At 45.9% G+C, this 25443-nt stretch overlaps 1 protein-coding gene across 1 annotated transcript in view; it reads left to right on the forward strand.

Moving 5' to 3' along the window:
- Window positions 1-25033, forward strand: part of PIP5K1B (phosphatidylinositol-4-phosphate 5-kinase type 1 beta) — a 293079-nt gene extending 268046 nt beyond the window's left edge. The window contains exons 13-15 of the mRNA XM_086684735.1: window positions 21126-21243; window positions 22802-22845; window positions 24839-25033. Coding sequence (XP_086540861.1) covers window positions 21126-21243; window positions 22802-22845; window positions 24839-24995 — 319 coding nt within the window. The 3' untranslated portion in view covers window positions 24996-25033. The remainder of the gene's footprint in view (window positions 1-21125; window positions 21244-22801; window positions 22846-24838) is intronic.
- The last annotated feature ends 410 nt before the right edge of the window (window positions 25034-25443 follow it).

The raw sequence follows: 25443 nt of genomic DNA on the forward strand, positions 1-25443 counted from the left end.
TACACTTCAGTAAAGAAGGCTGATAATACACACTTGAGAGAAGCTCAGATAGACTTTTGGAAACTGGGGAAATCACGGCATTTGTTCAAAAGAACTAGAGGCACCTGGGTGACTCAGTTGGTTAAGCATCTGACTCTTGATCTAACGGTCTTGAGTTCAAGCCCTGCGTTGGGCTCCATGCTGGGCGTGATGCCTACTTAAAACAAAGGGGTGGGGGGTGGGGGGGAAGTGTGACCTTGGAAACCTGTAGGAGGGTCTAGTCTTCATGGTTATTCAAGAGAAGAAATTCAGGATGTGTTTGTTGAGTTTTTAATTTATTATGAGACACAAAATTCTCTTGATGTTGGAGCCTGATAGCCTCACTTATGAAAACTGACCATTATTTCACCCAACACCTTAACTTTATAGATGAGGAAATGAAGGTGCATAGAGGTGATGGTATTTTCTCAACATCGCTTAGAGAGGTAGCAGCAGACTCAGGATTGGAATTCAGGTCCTTCATCTCTGGATCCAAGTGACCTTTCCATCGATGTTTTCTTAGATCTTAGATTTTATAAGAGAGGATGTTGACTTTCTAAAATCGTTGACTGGGGAAAATTTAAAATTGTTCAAAGGATCATTTGTTCTTCTTGAAATTGTTTTCCAGTGAAACTCCGTGCCATCTAGAATTATAGCTAGGGTTAATCATGGGTTGTCAGGACCAGGCACTGTGTCAAGTGTTTTAGATGCTTGCTCATTATGTGCTCGTAACAGGACTGGCCTAAGCTTTAATGATTACGGTGGGTGTTTGGTTTTCTCTGGCAATTAGTAGGAAATTGTCGTACGTACGCAATACTGCACAGAGTGGATTGTCTGAGATCACCTTTCCCACACTTCGAGGAAAGGTTTTGGTAAGACAAACTAGGTCATTAATACCAAGACAGATGAACTTTGATTCATCCAAATGTTGTGGATCTTATTTCCTTAATATAATCTTCCATGCACACAGGTAGATGCTCCTTGTTAGTTTTCAGGTTTCAGAGCCAAAAACAATGGGTCCCAACTCTTCAGAGTCAAAATACCCATGTAATTGTGTTTTTAATGGGAGTTGATTAAGAAATGACACACGGACCTATGAATTTGAGTGCCTCTCGTAATTATTCTGGAGTCCCACTGGGCTCTGCAGTTCACTGACGGGTAACATTTTGCCCGACCCAGTGGGGATTCCCGTGGAAACAGCAACTTCAGGAGATGTACAAAAAAATCGCTCCTGACGTTTTCCTTTGCCTCTGTCGAGCGGTGTGCGGGAGCCTGCTCCTTCTGACTCGCGAAAGGCAGCTGTCAAATTTTGTGAGCCGTGGGTCAAGCACAGCCATCACTGGAAATTAAACTGTGTAAACTTAACAGTTACAAGAGTTACGTTTTTTAAGGGTAGTCGTCAACACTCATCCATTCTTGGTGACTTTACTACGTGTCTTTTATTTGTATCTTTTATTTGATCCTGAAGGCACTTGGATACGCGGTGTCTGTCTAGTGGAAATACCATATGGTGGTGCGCTACTGTGCGTTTCTTCCCGTGACGTCACGTTGGTAGATTGACGTCGAAGTATTTACTCCACAGCAGTTGTCAAGCGCTGTGAGTCAGGGCTGCGTTTACGCTTTTGTCGATTGTCTCTCTTTTTTTTTTTTAAACGTGGAAAGCGTATGGGAGCTGTAGCCATTGCCCGGCCAGTGGCACCAAACATTGAGGAAATACTCTTCCAGTATTTGGAATGCTTTCCCATTCAGGAAAGATGTAGCCCATATCCTCAACAGAGGAGTGAGATTCGGACACGTGCCTTTATTTCATTATCGTCTTATTCGTGTAAAGGAAAACATGAACCAACATCCTGGTGGAACTACAGACTCGTCATTTGCAGTCGTAGGTTGGCTGTAGATGCAGACGTTCTACAAAACTCCACAAAAGCGTTCTGTGACAACCGGTTATATGGAAAGTTAGGGTAAAAATGAGTACATCTTAGGGGCGCCCGGGTGGCTCGGTCGGTTAAGCGTCCGACTTCGGCTCAGGTCATGATCTCGCGGTCCGTGAGTTCGAGCCCCGCGTCGGGCTCTGTGCTGACAGCTCAGAGCCTGGAGCCTGTTTCAGATTCTGTGTCTCCCTCTTTCTGACCCTCCCCCATTCATGCTCTGCCTCTCTCTGTCTCAAAAATAAATAAACGTTAAAAAAAAATTTTTTTTTTAAATGAGTGCATCTTATTATAATTTGTAAACTGGGTGCTACACCTCCTTTGTCAGTCAAATGTATAATACAGATACATCTCTTTCTCCCAGAACACTGGTTCTTACACATTTATCAGTAGACCACTCCCTTGGTGCCAGGGAAGTCCGTAAACTGTCTGTTTCTTCGTTATCATCTTCAGTGATAAAACTAATAACAGCTAAAATGATTAAATACAAGCAACAGACTTGCTACTAATACCCTATTGAATCCTCACAGATGCTCTTACATTGCCGGAGACGAGGAGACAATGCGGAGGATAAATTTAGGCACCTCCAGCTTTAGTGGAAAAGAGGCCATTTAATAGTTAGCTTCCGAGGGCAAGGAGCATGGCAGACACTTGCATATAAATTATTCATGTCTACCTGCAGTAAATGAGGAAAGTTCTGCTCTACCACTATTGTACGGGTAAAGAACTGCTCTAGTCCCAGCCGAGTGACAGTGGTGAGCGGGGAAGGCCTGAGTTAACGACCCAGAGCTTTCAAGTTCCTCCCCCTGAATCATCTCAGATGCAAGAGAACAAGTCCGACTAAGGAAATGGTGTGAAACGACACATACTTGGAGAGCATTTTTGTGAATCGCCATTGAGAAGTTTCCCGTAGATAGGATTTAGACACACATACGAAAGACGGGCATTATCCAAACTAAGCCGAGTTTAAAGCAGATGCCAAAAACAGGTCACTTAGACTTCTTGGAAGGAGGTGGAATGACTGGGGAAGAGTGTCATTTCGGTGCAGCTTATAAACGTGAATATTTGTATTTACAGAATGCTAGTCGCCGCATTAACGTGTCATGAAAAGGCAGATGTGTGAACCGTGTGAGATAATGGGCGGCTTATGTTGCGGTGTTTTACAAAGTGCCTAATCACTTCTTAGCTGACCTGTGCGTGCTTTTTCTGGAAGGCAGAGTTTATTGTGGGTGACACGTGGCGAATGGCTGTGTGCCTGACCCTGGTATTCCGGCCTCCTAAACACCAGCCAGGTCCAGCCTCCAGAGCCACACTGCCAGCCCTTCTAGGTGCTCTCGACCCGGCTACAGGGCAGAGCCCGCGCTGAACCTCGAAGGCATAGACGGGGCCTTCGTCAGTGACCACCGTCTGCCTCCTCATTTGTTGCCACATCCCAAACTAGATCATTCTGGTCCCCCGCCATTCACGGAAGCACACGACGCCATTTCTGGGCTGCACGTCAAGTCTTACCATGCTTCTAAGCCAGTATTTCCTTTTTTTTTTTCCCTCCTTTGGTTTTTAGATTTCAGTATATATCACAACTTAATAACATTAACTTTGAATGCCTGTGACACATCTCTGCAAAGTACTTTTATGAAAAATTTACATAGGAAATAGTACGTGTGCAACTCGTCAAAGTTTTATCATGCCAAATACATTGGCAACTTATTCTCCTACTTCTCGTTCTTTCCATGTGCGATTACAAACTGTTCTCCCCTAGAATTCGTTTGCTTTTATAACATACAATTAATAAAAAGGTATATGTCAGGGCACCTGGGTGGCTCAGTCAGTTGAGCGTCTGACTCTTGATTTAGGCTCAGGACATGATCTCACGCTTCATGAGATCGAGCCCCAAGTGAGGGTTTGTGCTGACAGCATGGAGCCTGCTTGGGATTCTCTCTCTCCTCTCTTTGTCCCTCCCCTGCTCACATGCACGCTCTGTCTCTCTTTCTCTCTAAATAAAGAAGTAAGCATTTTTCAGTGTGTATCTTTAAGACCTCTAATATGATTTGATCCATACACACAGTGAAATGACCACTGTGGTCCAGCCAGCTAACATACCCATCTCCCGTTGTTATTTTGTTTGTTGGTTGCTTTGAGTCCGAGAGCTTGGTTCTCCTTGCCCACATGTTAGCTTGTCTGTTTCCTTCCCCCCGATAGGGACTCTTGAAGGTAGGGACTGTGTTGTGCGTCTCTTTGCTTTTTGTTGGTTGGTTTGGATTGGCTGCGGGGGAGGGGGTTGTTTTCTATCAGGTCTACTCTCTTGGTACCTTTCAGATATACAATGCAGTGTTGTTGACTAGAGTCACCATACGTGATATCCTCAGGACTTCTTTCTCCTAGAGCTGGAAGATTGTACCACGTGTGCGTGTGTTGTGTGCGTGTCTGTGTGTCTGTCACGGGAGCACCTGAAATCCACTCTCAGCAAATGGCCAGTATATATATAATACAGTTGTATAAGCTGTGGTCAGCTTGTTACATCTACACCTCTAGACTTCCTCATCCCACAGAACTGTGACTTTGCCGTCTTTGGCCAGCACGTCCCATCCCCTTGCTCTTGGCAGCCCCCAATGTACTCTGTGTTTCTACACAGCTGACTTTTTGAGACTCCACATAGAAGTGAGATCATGCCATTGTTTTGTTTCATTGTCTGTAAGGCAGTATTTCTTGAGGTGTAATCACCTGCTTCAGAAACAGGTTGTTTAAAACATCACTCCCTGGGCCTGTGGGTGATCCTAATGTGTATTAAAGTTTGAGGACCGCTATTTAAGTGGGTAAATTGACTTTGTTTTTAAATCACTTAGTTTTGGGGTGCCCGGGTGGCTCAGTTGGTTGAGTGTCCAACTTCAGCTCAGGTCATGATCTCACAGTTCATGAGTTCAAGCCCCGCATCGGGCTCTGTGCTGACAGCTCAGAGCCTGGAGCCTGCTTCGGATTCTGTCTCCCTCTCTCCGTCCCTCCCTACTCGTGCGCGCTCTCTCTTTCTCTCTCTCTTTCAAAAATAAGCAAAAATTTAAAAAAATAAAGCACTTGGGGTGCCTGGGTGGCTCAGTCAGTTGGGCGTCCAACTTCAGCTCAGGTCATGATCTCACAGTCCGTGAGTTCAAGCCCCGCATTGGGCTCTCTGCTGACAGCTCAGAGCCTGGAGCCTGCTTCATATTCTGTGTCTCCTTCTCTCTCTGCCCCTCCCCTGCTCATGCTCTGTCTCTGTCTCAAGAATAAATAAAAACATTAAAAAATTTTTTGTTTTAAAAATAAAGCACTTAGTTTTATTCCTTATATTATAGGAAGGGTCTTGGGATGAGGAGTCACTGCCTGAGATTAAGGCCGAGTCATGATTTGAAAATGAAAATAAGGGGCACCTGGGTGGCTGAGTCGGTTGAACATCTGACTTCAGCTCGGGTCATGATCTCGCAGTTCGTGAGTTCGAGCCCCACGTCGGGCTCTGTGCTGACAGCTCCGAGCCTGGATCCTGCTTCGGATTCTGTGTCCCCCTCTCTCTCTGCCCCACCCCTGCTTGGGCTCTGTCTCTCTCTGTCTTTCAGAAACAAATAAACATTAAAAAAAAAAAAAGAGAGAGAGGAAAGGAAAATAAGTCCAAGTTGTTCCTTTTAGAGATGCCAATGCTGAACACCTCCCAAATCTTCCCAGCCAGGTACCCCCCTTTCTCTGCCCACTGGAGCACTTTCGATTCCCCTGCCCCTAAACTGCTTATGTTTCTAATGACTCAGGACGGGGTGTTGCCCTATCCAGCAGACACGGGTAGTTTATGCGGCATTTCCCAGTCATTCAAATCAGAGCTTATAATTAGTCTGGCACCGGCCTAGCCACACACGAGAAAACTTGTCATTCCGAACATCTCTGAAGCCAGCAGCCATACTGAAAATCAATTCTGCGTATGGTTTTCCGATAGCCCTGAACGGTTCTGGTTACAATACACGTCTTTGAAAGCAAAGCTGCCTTATCATCTGTTCTCATATTATTTTTTCCAGCAGCTTCTGCAGACTTGATAGTAATTTGGATGCTGACCAAATGAGGCCACGTTTCTGCTAAGGGTAGTCATTTCAGCCCTCTGCATTTTTAGCCCATTGGTATACAGAAGGCCTGAGTAAACTCTAAAAGCTAAGGCGCAAATATTACCTAAAGATTTCTGGTAAATAATAAAGGCTCAACAAATGCTTGGTGGATTTTACTGAGGGTAGGGCCTTTCTTTTTAAAGCTAGAAAACGTGGGGCGCCTGGGTGGCGCAGTCGGTTAAGTGTCCGACTTCAGCCAGGTCACGATCTCGCGGTCTGTGAGTTCGAGCCCCGCGTCAGGCTCTGGGCTGGTGGCTCAGAGCCTGGAGCCTGTTTCCGATTCTGTGTCTCCCTCTCTCTCTGCCCCTCCCCCGTTCATGCTCTCTCTCTCTGTCCCAAAAAATAAATAAATAAACGTTGAAAAAAAATAAAGCTAGAAAACGTAATGTCCAGTAGAGAAGAGGAATAGTACTTTTCTCAGATCCCCCAAAATATTAACTTCCTGAAGGTTAAGGTTGCTGGTGTTAAGGGGGAAGGGAAGGGAGAGTGAGTTTTAGTGAGCCAGCCTATTTGCCAAGGCAAGGTTTTCCTGGAAACGTTTATACCCCTGTATGGGGTCTCTAGGAATGCTACAACCAAGTGCCACACGCTCGGGTGGCTTCCACGGCAATGTATTGTCTCAAGGTTCTGGAGACCGGACGCCCAACATGACATGTTGGTAGTGTTGTTTCCTTCCAGAGCCTCTGCGGGAGAATCTGCTCCATCTTGTCCCCTGGTGGTCTGCAGGCTTTGGCATTCCTTGGCTTACAGAAGCATCACCCCGGTCTGTTCTTCAGGCTCGCAGGGTGGTCTCCCCGTGTGCCTGCGCAGACATCAGTTAGACTGCATTAGACCCCACCCTACTCTAGTGTGAACTCGTCTTCGTTATATCCACCATGACCCTGTTTTCAAATAAAGTCACATTTTGAGGTCCAGGAGGCCAGGACTTCAACATAGGAATTTTAAGGGACACAATTCAACCCGTAACACCATCTCTCTGAATGAAGCTTGCTTTTCTGGACTATTTTTTCCAATCCTTGTAGCAAGTAAGTGTAAAGAGATAGCAGAATATCTGGGTGCCTGACATCATCTGTAGTAGGAGTTAGTTACATCACTGAGGTGCAGTATATTGCGCTGATGTTGGGAATGAATTTCTTCCTGTTCAGTTTCTCTGAAACTGACAGCAAAAGGCACCTCCAGCACCTTAGACAGCAAAAGGCACCTCCATTTCAGCATCCTGATTTCAGACTTTCTGAATATGCTACTCTGATCTCAAGCTTTGGTTTCTGGGGAAGTTGAGAGATGGCCAACTAGGCTTAGAATCCAAGCTTTCTGAAGCTGGAAGGACCTCATCAAGTTCAAAGCCCTGATGTTGACAGAGGAGGAAACAGGAGCCCCGGTATATTAAGTGGGTCTCCTCACTCCTTAGCCCCTGTGTGTCCTCACAGCACACACAACTTGTGAGTACCAACAACTCAGCTACCCTGCCTCTTGTTCTGGGTCATTCTTCCACGTCCCATATTGCTTCTCCCAGCCATGGCGGCCATGGGCCCCCTGGGATACAAAAGGTCTCAAATTCCTGGTGCCTTTGTGGTGCTTTGCTGAAGCTAGAGCACAATCACCTCTTTTCAGTGCCTGCCACTTACCTGGGGGTGTTTTCATGGACTGCTCATATTAGAATTTGTTTTATCCCCCTAAGCTTTACCTCTGGGACCTACTTAAATAGATTATCTCTCAACTCCATGCATAAGCGCTCTGGGAAGGAAATTAAATCTGATACTAACGTCTGCCAGATTGAACAGAAAACATGTTTTTCCAAGAGAACAGAAATGATTCATTGTAAAGCCCAGGAGAAATTTCTTTGATTGTCAAGGTTTTTAATTTTTGGTTTTTGGTTTTTTTATATTTTATAATAATGATATATGTACTTACTTGCTTTTTTTTTTTTTTAGCAATCATTATATATTTTTCCTATTTTTTTCAAAGACTTAAGTCATTGACCCAGCCATGTATAAACTATTTACTGACTTATGTTTTGCTTTTAGCACAGTCCCTGGAACAAAGTAGGCACTCAGTCTACTTTTGGAGGAATGACTTAGTTTTGGAGTAGAAAAGCAGATATGGTTTTCATGCTGACGGTTCATTATTGGAATATAATTTGTATATGGTAAAATGCACAAGCCTCAAGTGTGTCGTTCCACAAATTTTGGCAGATGTATACACGCAGGTGACCATCACCCAGATCAAGATAAAGAACATTCCCTTCACACTAGAAAGTTCCCTCCCGCCCCTTCCCAGTCAGGACGCCCACGGTCATGGAGACATTCTCCTTCGATTTCACGCAGAAGCTGAATATCTTAGAAGCACAGCAAACGCCTATTTCTCTGCAGTAGTTGGCTCTTTGGAGGCAATATGTGTAGGGCGTGGCTCCAGTCATCAGGCCTGGGTGGAATCCAGGGGCCACCATTTATTAACTGTGGTTCGAGGACTTCGCCCGAATACTCACGTTACAAACAGGAGGAGACCCAGCCTAACAGGGTTATCTTGACCGATTAAATGAAATAATGCATTAAATGAAATAATCACAGCATCGACCTCACTGTCCGTGACCAAGGCCAGCTTAAAGGCGTATGGGAAGAAAAATAAATCTCCTAGAAATACGTGGTGGGAGAGGTCCCTGAACTTGGAGGAGGGTTCCTTTCTGGAAGAGGTTTCTTCCTCTAACCCCTCCCCACCCCATGCTCCTCATTCTTTCGTGTGTTTCTCGGCTGCTGGGGGCGGGGTGGTTGGGGAGGGGCGCTCAGCTGCCCCCAGCTCTTAGAACCGGGAGCAGCGGCACAGATTCCTGTTCCCCGAACTCCGAGACCTGGCGGCCCCTCGTTCACTTATCTCTTCACCTGCCGGGTCAAAGTGCCGCCCTGGGTGCTGCGTCTGCCGCAGGCTTGGCGCCTCGGGCGCTCACCTCTGTGAGGAGACAGGCAGGTTCACCCAGAGCAGGAGCCCCACAGGGCAGCCCTCAGTGGATTCCCCAGACAGTGACCGCGCTCCAACCGCCCCCCACCCCGGGAACACGCAGCCTCCGCGTCTAAAAGTAGCAGAAGTGGGAGAGCACCGCAGCACGTGGCTGGCCCGCAGAAAAGGCAGAGAGGCAGCAGCAGATCTCTCTGGAAGCCCCCTGCGTGGTTTGGGAGCTGGGTGGCTGAAGCATTCGAGATGCCCTGACCGTGGCCGAGGGCTTCTCACATGTCAGGGGCCACCCCGGGGAGTCTCGCAGACCCGCCTGCACGCTCAGCCCAGGAGCTCACCCTGGAGGAGGCGCGCTGCCCTGGCACCTGCAGACTGACTCTACCCGGGCTGCAAGCAGGGCCCATGGTTCAGAGTTCCCCACCCCATGGCTGCCTCAGCGCCCCCCCCCCAACCATAGCGCCGAGAGGGGAGCTTTTCTGAGAGGGGCGGGGGGGGGGGGGGGGTTGGCTTGATCATCGCATCGCATTGTAAGTGTGTGCCCCTACGCGGCATCCCTCCCTAGGCCCGAACAAGTATTTGCAGCCTGTAAGTGAGACTTGACTGCCCTTGTGGGTTTTCTCTACAGGGAGATCTTTCCTGTCCGCTTTTCTCATCAGTTAACGTTCGGGCGGCTAAACTCAAAAGAGCAGAAACGGATTCTTTACAAAATGTTACAATAAATCTGTGCAGGCAGGTCGCGTCCAAGCCCCACCCCCACCACGGAACAGGTGCAGTTTGAGAGGTGAAACTCAAGGTACTGCTGCTTTGCGTTTGGAAGGAAGAGCATGACCTTCTGACCTTGTCCCCTGGATGACCCCATGAGGGGGGCGGGGCCTGTCACTCCCGATATACACGAGGAAGCCCGGGCTCAGTGTCAGCACTTGCCCAGACCAATAACTAATGATCCCAGGAGCAGGGCCAGTATCTGCGCCTCCACCAGCTCAGTCCATACACTCCCTCTGGGTTTAATCCCCATGGCAGGGAGTCCATTTCTAAAGGGCAAAAACACCCCCCAAGGTGAAGCAGCCTAAAACATGGTGAATCTAAGCAAAACTAAAAAGATGACTCCATTTTTTCTAATATAATTTATTGTCAAATTCATTTCCAGGGCTCATCCCAACAAGTGGCCTCCTCCCTGCCCAGCAATGCCTTTCCCCTCTCCTCAACAACCCCCCCCCTTCACCCCCACTCATCTACCCTTGGTTTGTTCTCAGTCCTTAAGAGTCTCTTATGGTTTGCCTCCCTCCCTCTCTGTAACTTTTTTCCCCTCCCCCTCCCCCATGGTCTTCTGTTACATTTCTCAAGATCCACATATGAGTGAAAACATATGGTATCTGTCTTTCTCTGACTTATTTCACTTAGTATAATACCCTCCAGTTCCATCCACATTATTGCAAATAGTAGGATTTCATTCTTTCCCATTGCTAAGTAGTATTCCATTGTATGTATAAACATCTTCTTTGTCCATTCGTCAGTTGATGGACATTTAGGCTCTTTCCATAATTTGGCTATTGTTGAAAGTGCTGCTATAAACATTGGGGTACAAGTGCCCCTATGCATCAGCACTCCTGTATCTCTTGGGTAAATTCCTAGCAGTGTTATTGCTGGGTGGCAGGGTATATCTATTTTTAATTTTTTGAGGAAACTCCACACTGTTTTCCCAAACAGCTGCACCAGTTTGCATTCCCACCTATAGTGCAAGAGGGTTCCCGTTTCTCCACATCCTCGCCAGCATCTACAGTCTCCTGATTTGTTCATTGTAGCCACTCTGACCGGCGTGAGGTGATATCTCAGTGTGGTTTTGATTTGTATTTCCCTGATGAGGAGTGACGTTGAGCATCTTTTCATATGCCTGTTGGCCGTCTGGATGTCTTCTTTGGAAAAGTGTCTATTCATGTCTTCTGCCCATTTCTTCACTGGATTACTTGTTTTTCAGTGTGGAGTTTGGTGAGGTCTTTATAGATTTTGGATACTAGCCCTTTGTCCGATAAGTCATTTGCAAATATCTTTTCCCATTCCATCGGTTGCCTTTTAGTTTTGTTGATTGTTTCCTTTGCAGTGCAGAAGCATTTTATCTCCATGAGGTCCCAATAGTTCATTTTTGCTTTTAATGCCCTTGCCTTTGGAGACATGTCAAGTAAGAAATTGCTGTGGCTAAGGTCAGAGAGGTTTTTTCCTGCTTTCTCCTCTAGGGTTTTGATGCTTTCCTGTCTCACATTCAGGTCCTTCATCTGTTTTGAGTTTATTTTTGTGTATGGTGTAAGAAAGTGGTCTAGTTTCATTCTGCGTGTTGCTGTCCAGTTCTCCCAGCACCATTTGTTACAGAGACTGTCTTTTTTCCATTGGATAGTCTTTCCTGCTTTGTCAAAGATAACTCCATTTAACCTTGTGGTTGCAAATATTTTTCTTTACACAGCCCAGCAAGCGTGGTTTTGAATCCAGAGCGGGGAAACAGAACACTGACTCCCTGTTGGCCAGGCGTGGACAATATTTCCATAGCCCTGATAATATAAATTCTGCATATCAGTTTTCTAATTTTAGAATCAATCCATGGACAAAGCAGGAAAACTGTGGTTATAGCTACAAGATAGAATATAAACATTAACAGACATGACAAAGTAGAAAAAAATTTTTAAGGGTGTCTGATACAAAGTGAGAGAGGAGGGGCAGGAACAAAGATGAAATAATATGAGAAGTTAAAGATGCATGGCATATGCTTAATGGAATTTTAAAAGGTTATTAAGTGTATCATTCATAGTTACATACTAAATATAAATAGATATTGGGAGGAAGTGCCGTGTAGGAAAGGTGTATGTCCTTCCTGTTGAGGGTTGAGAACCACCAGAAATGCTAAAAAGAGAAATCACTGGGGGCAGTTATTTCTGCCATGTTAAGTGGAAAAAGTGGCTAAATATGGGGGGAAAAAAAAGACAATACCATTGCCCAGCTACTTTTATTTCCTGCCCCTCTCTTCAGTGCTGAGATGTTTCCAAAAGAAAATGGCTTAAATAAAACCACGAGAGAAAGAACACTAAAATCTCCACCTAAGTGGCACCTAAGTGGCTCAGTCAGTTAAGCTTCCGACTTTTGGCTTTGGCTCAGGTCATGATCTTGCAGTTGACAAGCCCCGCTTGGGGCTCTGTGCTGACAGCTCGGAGCCTGGAGCCTGCTTCCGATTCTGTCTCCTTCTCTCTGTGCCCTTCCCCCGCTCATGCTCTGTCTCTGTGAAAAATAAATAAACATTAAAAATAAATAAAAAATAAACATTTTTAAAAAGTGAAATCACTCAAGGAGCTGCCCCCCACCAAGGAAGGGGGTAGGTTGGGGGTCAGGACAGGAAAGTATTTTCATCTTATGTCATTTATATCATGTGATATATTTTTGTTACTTTGATAAAAGAAGATGAGAAGATAAAGACACTGAGAGGTTAACTTTATTTTATTTTTTTAGTTTATTTGGAGACAGCATGAGCAAGGGAGGGGTAGAGAGAGAGGGAGACAGAGAATCCCAAGCAGGCTCCAGGCTGTCAGCGTGGAGCCCAGTGCAGGGCTCGACCCTGTGAACCATGATATCGTGACATGAGCTGAAATCAGACACTTACCTGAGCCAGCCAGGCGCTCCTGAGAGGTCAACGCTTAAAGAAAAAAACTGTGGATCATACCATGTGCCCCCTGAGCAAATGCCCCCTTGAGAATTAGCCATAAAACACTCATTAGGTCTGCAAACAGAAATCAGAGTGTTCCAGGCTATAAAATCATGGATGACTGTTTTCAGCAGGGCAGGCTGGCTGGTGCTCTCCAATGAAGCCAAAGTAATGTTGCTCGTAACATTGTGTGACATCAGAGAACCATTAATGTCTGTCTCTCTGCCGCCCCCACCCCCGCCCCTGCAGGGGTTGAAATGCCCCCTCCCGAACAGCTTCCCTATGACAAGTTTGCAACGTGTGCAGAGAGCTGAGCCCTGAGCAGCTGCAGAGTATTGGCAGTTCCTTTGGTTTTACAAGGGAAGAACAGAACTGGGGAGATTAACAGTTTCCTGGATGCCTTGTTGCAAATTAGTCTCAATTAGCCCTCAGTCTGAACTGAGGGAATTGTGGCAAAAGTTGATGGTGCAGAACCCAGGCAGGCAGCCAGACTCTTCAACCCAGCCACGTAACATCAGTTCTAGAAATGGATCTTCCGGAGCTGGAGGCTAAGGAATGGCAGGTCCTCTCCCACAACCACTGGGCTTTCAGGGCATTGCTCCCAAGAGAGATGCTCTCACTTACTGTGACCCCTAAAAAGGGCTTTGGAAATCTCTCAAATTAGAAATTGATTCCAATTTCTAATGCCCAGGAAATCTACAGTGCAGTAAGAAAACAGGGCTAAGGAGCAAGAATGTCCCCTGATGTCGGAACGGTAGACAAACAAACATGAAATTGACCAGTGGCTCAGGCATTTAAGGGAAAATTCTCTTTAGAACTAATATTACCTTTACTCCTCAAGGCGTTTCCAAGGACGGAGGAAATGGCTGTAGGCAGTGGATCCAGGTGGCTCAGTTGGATGGTTTATTCTTGTATTATCTCCCTATTTAAAAAAAAAAAAAAATTTTAATGTTTATTTATTTTTGAGAGAGAGAGAAACAGTGTGAGCAGGGGAGGGGCAGAAAGAAAGGGAGACCCAGAATCCCAAGCAGGCTCCAGGCTCCGAGCTGTCAGCACAGAGCCCAACATGGGACTCGAACCCACAAACTGTGAGATCATGATCTGAGCCAAAGCCAGACGCTTACCCTACTCAGCCACCCAGGCTCCCCTCCCTATTTTAATAATTACATTTCATTAATTTTTTGAAGTAGCAATGGATGTTTGCATGCACATTCAAGGATACAGTGGAAAGGTTCTATGGCACAAATAACTTTGTATTCTATGTGAAGCGCTTCTTGATTAGTAAAGATACAGCTTTATCTTCAATGGTGTCTCTGACCTTTATTAATCTCTTGGCTAAAAACAGAATGTTAAAATGAATTGTTTTTATTATCAGCTTCAACTGAAGCCCAAAACAAACCTGCAGGACTTGAAAAGCAAGTGGCCCAAAACCAGTTGTGCAACTGGTAGCTGACTACCCCTCTCCCACCTTTAAAAAGGGTTAGACAAGGGGTGCCTGGGTGGCTCATTCGGTTAAGCGTCGGACACTCGACTTCAGCTCAGGTCTTGATCTCATGGTCTGTGACATCAAGCCCTACGTCCGACTCTGTGCTGACAGCACGTTGACTGCTTGGGATTCTTTCTCTCCCCTTCTCTCTGCCCCTCCCCATTTGCGTGCACGCGCGCACGCGCTCTCTCTCTCTCTGTTTCAGAAATAAACATTAAAAGTGTTTTTGAAAAAAATAAAAGAGGGGCGCCTGGGTGACTCAGTCGGTTAGGCGTCCGACTTCGGCTCGGGTCATGATCTCGCGGTCGGTGAGATCTGTGAGGTCTGTGAGGTCAAGCCCCGTGTCGGGCTCTGTGATGACAGCTCGGAGCCTGGAGCCTGTTTCAGATTCTGTGTCTCCTTCTCTCTCTCTCTGACCCTCCCCCGTTCATGCTCTGTCTCTCTCTGTCTCAAAAATAAATAAATGTTAAAAAAATTTTTTTTAAAGAAAAAAATAAAAGTTGTTAGAGAAGCCAAGAAATGAGTGGGGCATTTAGCCTGTGATCATTAGAGAGAGCTGTCAGGGAGTGGGGGTACCTGTCCCGGCCCAGGAATAGGCACTTCAGTGGGATACTACAGAGGGCAGGATAGTGTCCCATGGAGTAGAGGGGACATACACGTGTCCCCTAGTGTCCAGCTCATGCCTGAGAGCCTTAAAACTCCACTGGAAGAGCAGGGAGAGTTTGCTGTGTACAGATGGTCTACGCCCCTCCCTCCCTTGTATCTCTTTTCTGTGCTTGAAGTATTTGCCTTCCTCGATACTATGTAAATTCCATGAGGCAGAGACGTTGATTTTCATCTCTGCTCCCTCCTGGCCCCTAGACCACAGCGTGCATAAAACGATGTTTGCGTGGTACATGCAGGAGGCTAATCCCTCCAACAACCTTGCATGTTTGATATTGTTCTCATTTTATATGTGGGAAACTGGAGCTTCTAGTTCCAGAGTTCCAGAGAGGTTAAAAAAGTTACCCAGTATCACCCACAACCACGCACATGAGCCAGAAATCAAAACTGTCTCGTTCCAAAGTTCCCAGTCTTCCTGTGCTACGTTACCAGCTCAGGTATCTGTTTTCCTAAAATGCATTCTCCCCTTTTCTCAGGCGGTAGTTAGTACCTGACGTAATAGTTTTAGGGAGGTAACATGTCAGTTCTGTGCTCGGATCTCACTCAGTATGTACTGAATAAGGAGGATAGCAAATATAAAGATTAGTGGATTGGTCATGTAGCTCCGTGCCAAGATGTATTAATGTCAGATTATTTTGAGTGCATTTAATGGGACTTAAGTGTATCAATGCCTGATGATTGACATAGGGCTGTATGCATTTTACAGAGTTCTTATGTCATTTTTTAAATTGAAATGTTGGAAGCTTAAATAACTTAATTATGTGCATTTACCATAAAATTTCCCATCTTCATCATTTTTTAAATGTTTATTTCTTTTTGAGAGACACACACACACACACAGAGTGCAAATGGGGGGAGGAGCAGAGAGAGAGGGAGAACACAGAATCCAAGGCAGACTCCAGGCTCTGAGCTGTCAGCACAGAGCCCGACATGGGGCTCAAACTCACGGAGTGCGAGATCGTGACCTGGCTGAAGTCGGACGCTCAGCCTCCTGAACCACCCAGGCACCCGTCCAGAACTCTTTTCATCTTGCAGAACTGAAATGTCCCCATGAAGTGACTCCCCATTCCCCCAGCCCCTGGCAACCACCGTTCATTCATCTTTCTACCTCTGTGAGTTGAATTACTCTAGATGCCTCATGGAAGTAGATTGATACAATATCTGTATTCTAATGCCTGGCTCATTTCACTTGGGTCCATGTTCTACAGATTCACCCATTCACATGTCAGAATTCACTTCCTTTTCAAGGCTGAATAATTCCGCCTTGTGCGTATGTATCACATTTTGTTTATCTGTTTCCTCCATCGGTGGACATTTGATTTGCTTCTGCCTGTTGGCCGCTGTGAACAAGGGTGTATTTGTTCACTAGGGCTGCCTTAACAACGCAGCATTGACTAGGTAGCTTAAACACCAGAAATGTATTTTCTTATACCTCTGGGGACAAGAAGTCCAAGATCAAGATGGCAGCAAGTTTGGTTTCTTCTGAGGTCCCTCGCGTGTCTTCACACGGTCTTTTATACGTCTTTTGTGCACGTACACATCTCTTAAGGGCACCAGTCATATTGGATTAGAGCCTTTCCCAATGATCTCATTACCCTTAATTACCTCTTTACAGACTTTATCTATAGACACATTGTGAAGTACTGGAGGTCAGGATATGAACGGGAGTGGGGTGGGGGTGTGGGTGGAGGGCGGTCGGGGAGAGACAATGTTTAGCCCGTAACACGGGGTGAACATAGGAGACTCCGTTTTCAGTTTTTTGGGGGGTATATACCCAGAAATGGGATTGATGGATCATATGGTAATTGTTTTTCACTTTTTATTTTTAATGTTTATTTTTGAGAGAAAGAGAGACAGAGTGTGAGTGGGGGAGGGGCAGAGAGCGAGGGAGACAGAATCCGGAGCAGGCTCCAGGCTCCCAGCTGTCAGCACAGAGCCCGACACAGGGCTCGAACTCACGAACTGTGCGATCATGACCTGAGCTGAAGTTGGTCGCTCAACCGACTGAGCCACCCAAGCGCCCCCAGCTCTTTCTATTTTTTTTTAATTTTTATTCATTTCTTTTCAGAGAGAACACACTTGGGCAAGTGGGGGAGGGCAGAGAGAAAGGGAAAGAGAATCCCAAGCAGGCTATGCACTGTCAGCGCACAACCCAATGCAGGGCTCGATCTCATGAACTGTGAGGTCATGACCTGAGCTGAAATCAAGTCTGGCACTGAATCGACTGAGTCACCCGGGCACCGCAAGCATCCGACTCTTGATTCCGGCTCAGATCCTTATCTCACAGCTTGTGAGATCAAGCCCCATGTCTGCAGTCTGCTGACAGCATGGAGCCTGCTTGGGATTCTCGCTTCCCCTCTTTCTCGGCCCCTCCCCCACCTGTAGACCCTCACACATGGGTGTCACCAAGCATGCTCTCTCAAAATAGATTAAAAATAAACTTAAAGAAAACTCCCACCCAATAGTAGTCATTCCCTGTTCTCCCCCCACCTCACCCCCACCCCCGGCAACCACTCCTCTGCCTTCTGTCTCTTCTAGATTCGCCTGTTCTCTACAGTTCACATAAGTGAAATCATACAATATGTGGTCCTTTAGGACCAGTTTCTTCCATTTAGCATAAGGTTCTCAACATTCCCCCATGTTGTCGCACACATCCGTCGTTTGTTATTCTTCTGCTGAATGACATTCCATTGTAGGACTTATTTACCCGTTCATCAACTGGTGGACATTTGGGTTATGAACACTTTGGGGCTATTCTGAAGCCTGCGTCCTGGGAGCATTCGTGTACAAGTTTCGGCGTGGACGTATGTTTTCATCTGTCTTGGCTGTTTGTCTAGGCGTGGGATTCCTGGGTCGGTTGGTTTTCAGGACCCCCCACCCTGTTTTCCAAAGCAGCTGCACCTTTCTACAACCTCGTCAGCAGTGGAGGAGGGCTCCTGTGTCCTCACATCCTCTCCGGCTCTTGTTAGCATCTTTTTTTATAGCCATCCTCGTGGGTGTGAAGGTGGTATCTTGGTTTAGTTTTTCTTTGCATTCCCCTAATGAGCGATGATGTTGAGCATCTTTTCATTGGCTTATTGGCCATTTGTATATCTTCTCTGGATAAGTGTCTATTCAGATCCTTTACTCATTTTTCAACTGGGAGATTTGCCTTTTTATTGTTTTAAGAGGTCCTTACGTAACCTGGATTTAAGTCCCTAGGAGTCTCATTTTCATCCCCCAAATATAATGATGCTCAGAATATTCTGTTGGGATAGGAAAGAATCCTAACACATGTGAGAAACAGTACAAATAGAGTGGGGTTTTGTTTTTTTTTTTTGTTTTTTTTTTTTCGGTATCTGTTTGATTTTATCAAATTTGATCAGATAATAACAGAGGGAATCTGGTATTTCTTGTTTTCTATAATATAACAGTGTATGTTAGGTAAAATAATTCATACATGTGCCTGTCAAATCCCACAGGATACCCTATTTTTCTCAACCATGCTAGTAGCTTACTCATAGTTACCAAAAATAGAAGATAAATGTTAGATTGAAAAATATGTAAGTTTACTTCCAAGGGAGTGACTGGATCACAAAAGGATGGAAGAAAAAGGAACACGACTTTTAGCTATATTTTATGCTACATCTATTGCCATTAAAAAAATTTTTAATTTTAAGAAAAATCACTTCCAGGAGCACCTGGCTGGTTCAGTCCATAGAGCATGCAACTCTTGATCAAGAGTTCAAGCCCCACTTTAGGCACAGAGCCTACAGAGCTTTCCAGAGCCTCCACAGAGCCTCTGGAAGTGAAAACTCACTTCCAGAATCTTCTTGGTTATACTCTTAAATATCACAACTAAAAACTCAGACAAGAAGGGGAAAACTTAGCTTTGAACTTCACCAAATAAATTCTGTGTTCATAAAATTCCCCAGAAGCCATTAGAGACTTTTTAATTACATAAAAATAAACTATGAACCCCCAAAATAGGGATAAAAATCCCAAGTCATACCGCACTCATATGTTCTCTGACCACCTTGTTTCTTGGTTTGATGTTTAAGTAGCTAATTCGTCTTTTGTGAGTGACAGTATCGCAGCTGAAAAGCAAACGTCATTTAAAACCCATCACTGCATCCTTTTGGTGCAAAAAATAGCTTGAGCAGTATTCACGGCTACACAGTGCTTCTCAAAGCAGCTTCCCTTGCAGGCTGACAGTTTACCAAACCAAGAAATCTCTAAAGGTTTACAGAATGGGGCGCCTGGGTGTCTCAGTCGGTTGAGCGACCAACTTCAGCTCAGGTCAGGGTCTCACAGTTTGTGAGTTCGAGCCCCGCGTCGCGGGCTCTGTGCTGACAGCTCAGAGCCTGGAGCCTGGTTCGGATGCTGTGTCTCCCTCTCTGCCCCCCCCTCAGAAATAAACATTAAAGGTTTATGAAGTCAACAGCTCCATGGAGAGAGGTCAACCTCACCCTGCTCTTTTAAGTCCTTCGGGACAAACTGCGTGTCCCACACTGTGGGGTTTTTGAAAACAAAGAGGACTTTTTTTTTCTACAGTGTCCAGAATGTAAGAGAAAACCTGTCCAGGCAGAGTGCAGTGGCTTTTACCCCTTCGTTTTCACGTTCCCCCGCATCACCAAATGAGAGGCCCACAGGAGACTCCCGTGCCCTTCTCACTACTTTCGTACTATTTTTACAGTTATTGTTTCAGTATCTTTTATGATCAGAAAAAAATGCAAACGAACCTGATTTATTAAGACTCATACAATTCTAGTGATCCTTTTTTTTTTTCCAGTACTGAAAAGGTCAGGATTTCTAACTATGTGACATAGCTTCAACGGATGGGTAAACATGTACGGAAGGAAAATGATGTGTTGTTCCCAGAGTAGGGACCGGCAGAGGATTAGAAGGTCCTGTCAGTCTCCTGTTGAGCTGGGAGGCTCCGACAAAAAGCTCAGAGGATGGCTTCGGACTAGAGTTTTCAGAAGCAGTGAGCTAGGAGCAGGGCCCTGCAGGGTGGCGGGACCTGGTCACAGGGCAGGTGAGAGGGAGCAGTCTTCCACACTCCCGCTCTCTTGTCCCCTGGCAGGTGGGCTCCACCGGGCCATGGCCAGTCCCTTGCCACAGCTCACCGGGCCCCCACAGTCCTCTCCCCCACTGCTGTTGGCCACGCCGTGTTCTTGCAGAACCTTCCCGCGGAAATTCCCAGTTTAAAGATCTAACTTGCGCATTCCTGAGCTCCTAGCTCGATTCCCAGTGTCACTACTATCAATCAAAGTGGGCTGATTACTTCAACAGGTGCCAGTGGCTCTCCCATCATGACAAAACAAGGTGGTTTTCCCTCGTACCTCACTCACGAGTACGTCTGTCTGGCCGCCTTCCTTTGCGTCTGTTGTTCTTCCTGTTACCAAAGGCACACGTAGGCTGTTTTCACCAGTGCTCGGTGCCTACGTCAGTCATCATTAGGCAGAGTGTAGGCCTTGGACGACAGCATGAGCCTCACCTTGGAGCTCATTAGAAATGCAAACTGATGGGCCGCCTGGGTGGCTCAGTGAAGTGTCCCACTCTTGGTTTCAGCTCAGGTCATGATCTTGAGGTGTGGGGAGTTCGAGCCCTGCATCAGGCTCTGCACTGTCGGTGCTGTGGAGCCTGCTTGGGATTCTCTCTCTCCCCCTCCCCTGCGCGCACGGTCTCTGTCTCAAATAAATAAACTTAATTTAAAAAATGCAAACTGATGGGCTCTGTGTCAGATCAACTTCATCAAATCTGGGGGTATAGGGCCTAGAAAACTGGGTTCTAACCAACCCTCCAGGGGATGCTGATGCACACTTAAGTTTGAGAACCACGGTTACAACTGGACCTTCCCCACCTAAAAGGAAAAGAGAACAGTAGAGAGAAATCGTCACTACGGATGGTGCACAAGGTTATCTTGATCAACTACCAGAGCATGAATACTCCAAGTGGAAAATGTAGGCAGTGGGAACCAATTTCTCAAAGTCAGAGCTGACCCGTGTGCCTCTGGATTATAGCTCTCCACCCTCCCGAGGCTGGGGACCCACAAATCACTTCTCAGAAATGTAAAGCATCTCATGGAGGAAAGTAGACAGAAAAATCTGCTGGCACCACCAAATTCCTTAAATTCAAGTGAGCCTATCTCCGGGCAGGACCATATTTCCTTTGAACTCTCAAAATCATTTTTTTTTTATCCCGAAAGGCTTTCCCAAACTCTGCTTCTTTAGCCACAACTTTGCGAGTATCCGTGGATTTCGCTCCGGAGGCCACGTGCTCATCGTTCTTCTTTGTTTTTCCAGTAAAGGGTTACCTTCCAGTTCAACATTTACCTTGGAAGAGGGGACCATCTACTTGACTTCGGAATCCAATGCTCTGGAAATGCAGGACGATAATGCCTCCGTGCTGGATGTCTACTTAGTAAGTAATTTTCATTTCTTTCCCTTCCCTTCTGGTTGACAGACGGACCCAGGCCTCAGCCGACACAAGAACAGGCATGCTTGGGTTTTAAACAAACAGCGGCACCCTGTCACTGCTGCAAATGGCGTGTCTTTCCACAAGCCATGTTCTCCCACAGTTCGCGTAGAACATCACACAAAAGAATAGGTAGGGTGAGACGCAAAATCGGCGTATGTAACCAGAGAACAAGTCCCCTGCTCATGAGGCGGGGTGTGGCTTCTCCATGTTATTCTCGACAAAGTCAGGCCTTCTTGAACTCAAATGTGTATCCTCTTGTGTGTAAATCTTCTCGAATTCTGGATCACTGCCTTGGTAAATTGGTAGCTTAAGAGGCACAGAACAGGGTTGTGGGGAAAAGTCAGCACTCAAGAATCTTGGCTCTCTCCCTCAGTTGTCACCAACCAGCTGCGTGATCTGGACAGGAACCTCTCTGTGTGTCCTTATTTGCCAAAGGAGGGAAATAACGCCCGCCTCCCGAGGCTGCTTACAGGATGAGGAGTGATCCCGTGTGTGAACACCCTTTAGTGCCTGCCAAGTTGTCTGCAGTGGCTTAACTGAATTATTAGATGAGGGCTGGAAAGGTACATGATGGACTCAAGTGTAAAAGAGGACAAGGGGCATTTACCCTACGAAGTACATCCCACACGCGTTCCCCACATCCTTGCACACCTGCACAAAAATCCCATGAAACAGGCCAAGTGTTGATTTCAGGTTTTCCACGCATGTGTGTGCAAGCTCCACGTTGGGAACCAGCGTAGGAACACCCCCACACCACCATTTTACACTTGTCCATATGCCCCAGCCTAGCCCTGTATTCCCCTCAAGTATACTCTGGAGGACATCAGTCACCGAGAATGCTACTAGTTATCCCAGAGGCCTCCAGTGTCTTCCCTCCCCTCCCAGAGTAAGATCCACAGTCCTCAAGGGCCTGCATGGTCTGATCCACCCTGCCTCTCTGACCTCCTTTCCCTGCCTCTGTCTTTCTTGCTGATACCATTCCAACCACACTGGCCTTGGTGTTCCTCCCGTAACCAAGCATGTCTCTGCCTCAGGACCTTTGCATTTGCTGTTACTGTCTGGACATAATTTGTTGTTCCATGCTTGCTCCCTTCAGTCTCAGCTCAAACATCTCCCTCTCAGATAAGCTTTCCTTGACCTCTTACATAAACTAGAAGCCCTCTCCCCACAACAACCATTGGGAAAGGACCTCTGAATATCCTGATTGTGGCACTAATAGAATTTTTTTCCACTGGGCAACACTCCTCCCACACCGCCCCCGCTTTTTAAAATAAGCTATGATGTAAAATCCTTACAGAAGAGCTGGTTCCTCTCTACCACCAAGAAGATTGGGAATTAAATAGGAAAAAAAAAAAAAGGTTTATAGTAATTTTTTGGTCCCAGGGCAAGTTTGGTTTTATCCAGAAGTAGAAGTTGGGAAGTCTACAGTGAAAGAGGAAGTGAAATCTCATCTTCATGCGCTAAGAGTTTGTGCTCCTTGTGTGTTTCTTCTAAAAACCAGATTTGCACCAACTGGGGGCATGGGATACTGCTGCTGCGTGCAATGTAAGATCACAAGGTGGTTAAATGGCCCTGCTGACGCCAGTCCCTTACCTGTTACCCTTATTCCTTTGGTAGAAAGCTGGTCTCCTTAGTCATTTCAGCTGTTCCTTCCTGGTATTAACAGTTTCATTTATAAGGAGCCTGCTTATGTACTTTTATCAGTGTCTGATTTTACTGTGCTGCTTCTGTGCCTTTCTTGGACACGGACAAGCACAACATTTCACTAAAGGATAATGCTTGCCTCAAGAAGCCACAGGGAAAAGCCACGATATTAATGGTCGGTTGTATTGAAAACACTTGGGCAGCACTTAGAACTCAAGGGATCTGGGAGTTTAGAACTGAAAGAGACAGTGGTGATAGTTACTGGGTGGCTGTGGTCATCTGCCCAGCCTTCCCCGCACAGGGTCCCTTGTGGTTCAGCAGCACAGGAAGTGAGAGGACTCGGGCAGCCAAGGCAGTAGAAGTTCTCACCAAGCTTGGAGAAAAGCTGCTCTAGCCTAATCCTATTTTGTAGCTACTAACCGTAAGCCCTTTAACATTTTTCAGTGTTTCCTACAAGCCTGGCAATGTCCTAAATACTTGGTCTTAAGCCACTTAATCCCCACAACCCACGAAGCAAATGGAGCTCCGTTGTACAGAAAGATCATCAGTTTGCCCCAAGTTATGCAACCAAAGAGTAACTGATGAAGCGCTGGGATTCAAGGACCCCACTGGGGGGGAGTCTACCCCAGAGCCCCTCACTTCCTTCAGTCACACCGTTGGTGTTCACTTAAGTAAATTTCGGTCAAAATAATGATTTTCCAGAACAGAAACAAATGAGAAGAGCGGCAGTATTTTACATCTTTAAAATCCCTAACTTCTGGTTGAATAGAAGAGGCTGGATTCTCGTGTTGTTTTCCGCCTCAGTCTGTTGTGATCGGGCACGTCTTCATACGACCCTGTGTGCCCACCAGAGGGCATGGGAAGGAAAAGGCAGGTGACCTCTGATTATTATTTACAAAGATCTGATGGATCCCCAGAAATGGTCTCCCACCCACTGTCCTAATCCTTTCAGTTAGCCCCTTCCCCTGCTGAACCACATGGGACATAAAGGAACGACCCAGAAATAGGCACCTGGGTTCTGTGCCTATCTCTGCCTCTCACCAGTCGTGGACTTTGAATTGACCACTCTTTTATTAGGGCCTCAGTGTTTTCATCTAGAAGATGGATCATTAACTCACCAGCTCTGGCCTGCCCTGACTTCCTCCAAATTACATGGAGTTGTGGTAAAAGAGGTTTTGCCAGAGTCACAGCACTGGTTTCTCCGAATGTTGCCGTCTCATCACTTTCTCTACCCTGAACCTTCACGGTATTTAGACTTAAATTTTTTGGCAATGCATCTAGAAAGTGCTGCACCATTAATTAGTAATTCCAGGTTGTGTTTTCACGCTGGAGGTTTTTATTTTTTATTTCGCATGCCCTTTCAGTTCCGAAAGGATACAGCTCCTGGGCCACGCTTTTTAGTTTGCCTCCACACTCTGAAAGAGTGAATGGAAAAGATAAACAGAAGAGAAGACCTTTTTTCGTCTTCCTCTGGACCTCACTAGAATCCTCGTAATCAAAGGCATCCTTACTTGAAGGGCATTTGGAGGCTTTGGTGGTGACATTGTTTTCAGCGTTTAACCAGACATAGGCAGGTTTCTCTTATGCTTCTCCTCCTTTAGGATACAGTGTTTCTCTACAGATAGATACAACCTAATCCCCTGGTGCTATTATTTGTCTATTAATATATAATACTGTGTAGAACCCTTTTAAAAATAAATAGGATTTAAAACCACATCATGTATGCACACCGGGTAACCTATGAAATTCCTTTTAAGGATCCACCCACATTATACACTTGTCAGTTCAGCCAGCTATCCTGCTTTCCGCTGTGATCTGACATGAAATTGAAAGCATAGTTTACCTTGAAAGGCAGCTAATTGTCCCATCACCCTCACTAAAGCATTGGGTTCAGGTTCCGTGTTTCCACTGTCCTGCGTTCCTTTGAAAAAGACCATTCACCTTCACTCCAAAGAGTTCCAGGCTCTCTGCTTCATTTGCAAATATTCAAGTCAAGGGAGTTGTTTTTCAGGAGGGTTTTATGCAGTGACCAAAGATGCGTCTGCCATTGAATTTTGAGTTGATGGCACAGATGAGGGTGTTTAAAAGAATACAACAGCGACGAACAGGCTCTGTTGATTGAAAATGGGCAATCATGCCGTCTTCATAATAGAACTAGATTCCACTTTTTGAATAGTCTCAAATATTCTAAGGCACTGACGCTGTCCCCGTAGTGGTTATTTCACATCCTAAGGCAGCTTCTTTGATGTAGAATGCAATTTAAGGAAAAGGGGAACAACCAACCAAACGCTGCTGAAAAATGTTATGGGTCTGACTAGCTGAGCAGGGATGGGTCCGTGGGGGATCATGGGATTGCTTTAAGAACACAGAAGTTTGAAAGATGCCACTAAACAATGACTTTCCTCTTTTTAGTCTCCAGGTTCTACTCTTTTCTTTTTCACACTTTCCCTATTAACATCCTCTCAATAATATGTGCTTTCATCCAGAGAGGTGTCTCTG

The sequence above is a fragment of the Puma concolor genome, chromosome D4 (assembly GCF_028749965.1).
Source record: "Puma concolor isolate L17-30 chromosome D4, mPumCon1.1.hap2, whole genome shotgun sequence".
Classification (NCBI taxonomy): domain Eukaryota; kingdom Metazoa; phylum Chordata; class Mammalia; order Carnivora; family Felidae; genus Puma; species Puma concolor.